Source organism: Etheostoma spectabile, unplaced genomic scaffold (genome assembly GCF_008692095.1).
Source record: "Etheostoma spectabile isolate EspeVRDwgs_2016 unplaced genomic scaffold, UIUC_Espe_1.0 scaffold463, whole genome shotgun sequence".
In the NCBI taxonomy this organism is placed as follows: Eukaryota; Metazoa; Chordata; class Actinopteri; order Perciformes; family Percidae; genus Etheostoma; species Etheostoma spectabile.
The window spans coordinates 209,342-214,145 of NW_022605615.1; the positions used below are offsets into that span (position 1 = coordinate 209,342).

Below are 4,804 nucleotides of genomic sequence, written 5' to 3' on the forward strand. Positions count from 1 at the left end.
GTCTCAGACCTGCAGCCGCCTCGCTCTTGTGAGATTATCGTTGCCTACGTGTGCGTACCCAGCATGCAACGGGCGCCGATCGATTCTGCGCAGACCTGGCTCGTCTCAAACGAGCCTAATTATTTTGCGCATTACATTTTGCAGGTTAACTCTTATTTTGTTTCTTGTTCTTGTTTTAGTTTAGTTAAAGAAGTTTAAAAAACTCAAATCTGAAAGAACTTAAATCAAATCGGCGCCGATGTATCGGGAAATAATCCAATCGGGTCGTAAGCATGACGTCCCAACTCTACACTTTATTTTAAGGGGAATTTAAAAATTTCAAAGGGTAAAGTATTAACAATTCAAGTTGTTTTCAGTGTTGATTGTTTTGTTTTTCTTCTTCAATAAATGCAACATCTTTCCATAAGTCAATGAGAGATTTTAACATTGACCAAAATAACTGTGATCAGGATATCTTTCATAATTGAGCAGCCCTACTTTGAGTCCCGATTATTTCGTCAGACAACTCTCCGTATCCAGACTCAATCGTGGGTTTACACGGTAACATGCTGATGATTAGATTTAAGTCTAAATCTGAGTTTCTTTGCCTTCTGTCTTGCAGCGATCAGGTCGAGGGTAAGTAACTCTATTTTCCCCCTCAATCCCGTCCCAAACGATAGGTTCAGGTACAGTCGGGAGCTCCATGCTATAAATCCCAGTTTGTTATCTCTGAATCTTGCCTAACTGGATTTCCATCCCCCTTGTAGAGTTATTTCCACTGAAAACCAAAAAAAGAAATCCGTGTGTTTACAGGTTTGGCTTGACTCCTCCAGATTCAAGTTGTGCAAAATACAATAAAAAAATTAAAAAAACGCTCTCTTTGATGCTCTTTGAAGATCTTTGAAGACCTTTGAAGATCTTTGAAGATCTGCTCACATATTATCGTCCCGCTGTTGCAGACACCAATGCTGGCATCAGGACAGTGTCAGATATGTCGTATGAGATTCAAATCTGAAGGATGACAATCTGATATCACTGTCCTGTTGGCAACATGTCCTGCTCTGCATGACCACCTGCAACAGCACAGTCCTCCTGGACCGAGCAGCCAATCAGATTCAGGCGTGAAGCCACTGTTACGTCTGGGCTGTGATCAGCCCGGGAGGCCTGTGTTGTGTTTGCTTAGCATGGATCCCCAGTGTACCCACATTTTGAATTCATGTTGTGTCAAAACTGGGTACAAACGGGATCTTGTTTTTTAAATGTTCTTCTGCTCCTTTCTTTCTCGGACGGACGTGAAGAGTACGATGGTAAGACGTAGCCTTGCAGACGATAAATCTAATGCCGTTCATACTAATTTGTCAGCCATTTTCATTTTCCTCATTAAAACGTGTGCATCATACTTTCACATGATCTTTTTTTTTTTTTTTTTTGGGTGGCATGCTGGTTAACACTAACGCCTCTTGAGATTTAAATGAAAAGACACAACAACAACAACAACAACAACAACAACAACAACAACAACAAAAAGATGCGTCAGGAACGAATTTGTCTCTTTTTTGTCTTCGACCACAGCGAGTTTCAGCGCAGATATCTTCAGGAATATTTCCCATTTCCTCCATCGTTGACTGACCTTTTCCCTCCTGTAATTGCCTGCTGTCTCACACGCTTTAGCGCCATCTGGTGGCAGTTCCCCCAAACTGCCCCGCCATGAACGAACCTCCTCATATCTCATGTCTCCCCTCCCCCTTCTTCTCCTCTACTCACCCCCTCCCAACCACCTCTCTCCCCTCCCCCTCTGACCTGCTTCCATTAACCCTCTCGCCGCCCTTCCTCTCCCCTGGTGACTCGCTGCATGTTGTGTAGCCGTAGAAGAGGAGGTAGAGGTAGAGGTGGCCCCTGAGGCGGCCCCTGAGCCAGAGGCGGCCCCTGAGCCAGAGCCAGAACCAGAGCCAGAGCCAGAACCAGAACCAGTGGTAGAGCCAGAACCAGAACCAGAGCCTGAGCCTGAAGGTATGTGCTATGGAGTGGGGGGGGGGAAGGGGCTATTCTATCATCCTTTCCCAGGCGACAGGTGCGCTCCAACGGCTGCAGCCAGCCAGCCAGACGCCACTAACGTCCATAGAGAGGCGAAGTCCCTCCCCTTCCTTTGGACCCCAGGGGACCTGAACTCTGAGAATCACATGTAGGGTAGTGGACAGGGAGAGACTAATTCTTTCTTTTATCTCATTTGAATTGAGCTGTGAATTACACGGAGGATTTTCTCCAGTTTGTAAGATGATTTTTCAACTGAAGAACGTCTCAGTTTGTCGTAGTACTTCTTTCTTTTGTGTGAATCTCTCGTTCTGCACAAATACGTCGCCTTAATCGCTGAATAGATCAGCTCAGTTCCACAAAACCTGTAACTTTATCTTACCTGATGGGTTTTAAACCCTTGTGTTGTCTTCCCGGCGATTAGATTAAAACAGGTTTTTTTTTTAACGTTCCTTTTTCCAATTTCGAAACTTGTCACTTTTCCAGACGGTTTGGTCACTTTTCCCTTATTTTTGTGGGATTTTTTCCATTTTTGTGTTCACTTTTTTCCAAGTTTTTTTTGGTCACTTCTTCTGATGTTTTTGTGGATTTTTTTTTCCTCCAATTTTTGTCACTTTTTCTGACATTTTTGTCACTTTTTTTCAACGTTCTTTTGTGTTTTTTCTTTCTTTTAGATGCCATAAAATAGACTGAAACACCCAGATTTCAGGAAGAGTGCACTTACTCGTGACGAGCGTATGGAAACATCCACGTTTTTTTTTTATTTTGACAATTTGGTTGAACGAAACGACAAATTTGTGATGTAGAAACTTTTTGAAAATGGGTCCAATTTTACTTTAAGACAACACTAGGGTTAATCCAGCAAAGTCAATCAGCCGGGATACAAGTTAGGATTGTTTTGACGTCCAAATCCTGTTAAATCCGGGCTTTACCCCTGTGAGTTTATTCGGAAAGCTTCACTGGCAAACTGATCTTTTGAATATAGAGAAACATCATTTGTGTAGTAATCCATGGCTCAGTTCAAACAGGATCAACAACATGTTTGTCTCTCCCCTTTCCATACACTACATATGTTTTTCTGAATAATGTGGAGGGACTTTTCTTCTCCATCCTGGTCCGCACACATGCTCACCATGTCTGCTAATGCTAACGCTAACGTTACCTTCCTTTCACCTCTGGACAAAGTCAAACACAGCCGCACTCAGAGGGGCGCAGGTTGGGAGGTTTTGACTTTTTCTGTTTCACTATAGACACATGTTGAATGTGTCATACCCAGAGCATTTTACAGTTAGCGTGTGACTAATATACGGAAGATATTTGTGCACTGAAGCTAATGTTTAAGGCTGATATGAAGAGCCAAAGTCATGCTTCGTGTCGACGTTAGCTTGAAACTTTTGTACCGTTAGCTTCCCGTTCTCAAAATGCTAAAATGCATTGATTCCTTCAGTCATTCATTAGGTAGGCTAGTTGATGTTCTTATGTGAGTTCATCCTGAGTTAAATTGGCATAGACAACTTAAAAGGGGACAGTCAAAATGTGTACATGTCCGGCATCTGTCCAATCTGTTTGTGCTAACGCGTTAGCATACAGCACAAGTGTGTATATATATCGCAGATATGTGTCTTCTACTGGATCCCCCGGGAAATAATCCTTTCACAAACCCAAAGTTTATATGTTTCCCATTCTGGGAATTAAAGATTCACCACTTCTGGAAAAATAAATTAAAAAATCTAAGTTGTCACAACGTTAGCTTCCTGGCTAACGTAACTTACTTTGGCCTCTTTAATCAATCTGACCCAACTGATACTACTGTACCACATGTACTCGAAGCGCTTGTATTTGGAGTACATGCTCGCTTTTTCATAATTCTTCAAATTAAATACATGTAATATCTCCAGCTGCTTATTTTATGCATGAAAATACACTTCAGTTTAATTGAAAGAAGAGAAAAAGATCTCAGATTTCATCTTTTTTCTACAATTTACTACTGTTACAGTAGTAAAATAGTGCAAATACAATAGTGCAAATAGTGCAAATACAATAGTGCAAATAGTGCACTCCGTTTCACCCAGCCACCCCCTCCACCCTCTACCCTCCATCCCTCCACCCCGTCCACACCTCCTCCCTCCACCCTCTCATCCCTCCCACCCGCCACCCTCCATCCCCTCCACCTCCCCCCATCCACCATCCACCCTCCATCCCCCACACACCGTCACCGTCCACCCCTCACCCTACGCCTCTACGGCTAATAATCAGATCCACTACGTCAAAGTCCACTTTTTCGCCATCGGGGGATCTTCGGAGCGCTGGGCCTGCAGGGGAGAAGGTTTTCATCTTCAGTTCACTGACTATAAGGTTCTTTAAAAGGCTTTTTGTGTTTGTTTTTTTTAGCCAAACGTGTCGGACTGAAACGTCCGAAGAAATGATTTGAAGTCAAGAAAACACGAGAAGGAAACTCACTTGAACTTTGGCTTCTCCTCTGCAGGTCGGAGAGTGAAGAGGGGACAAGTCACGTCATGGGGTTAGAAACGATCGTTTTCTCACGCTTACATGGACTTAACTGCATGTTCTTGACTCTCTCTCTCTCTACATATATATATATATATTATATATAATATATATATATATATATATATATATATTTTAGATTAAGATTAAACTGTGTACATTGTAGCCTCAGTGGTTTTAAGTAGGGTTAGAAGTTAACAGCAGTGAGAGCAAACAACGAAAACTTCACATGTAAAAAAAAAAAAAAAACAAGAGCGTTTTTTAACATTTTTTTCTTTTTTCTTTA

The 4,804-nt window shown here is 42.2% G+C and overlaps 1 protein-coding gene across 1 annotated transcript in view; it reads left to right on the top strand.

Moving 5' to 3' along the window:
- LOC116686755 (troponin T, fast skeletal muscle isoforms-like) overlaps nt 1–4,804 on the top strand; it is a gene marked incomplete in the record, with an annotated part of 18,542 nt that overhangs the window by 3,165 nt on the left and 10,573 nt on the right. The window contains 3 exon segments of the mRNA XM_032511807.1: nt 602–615; nt 1,278–1,286; nt 1,843–1,989. Of these exon segments, the coding sequence (XP_032367698.1) occupies nt 602–615; nt 1,278–1,286; nt 1,843–1,989 (170 nt within the window).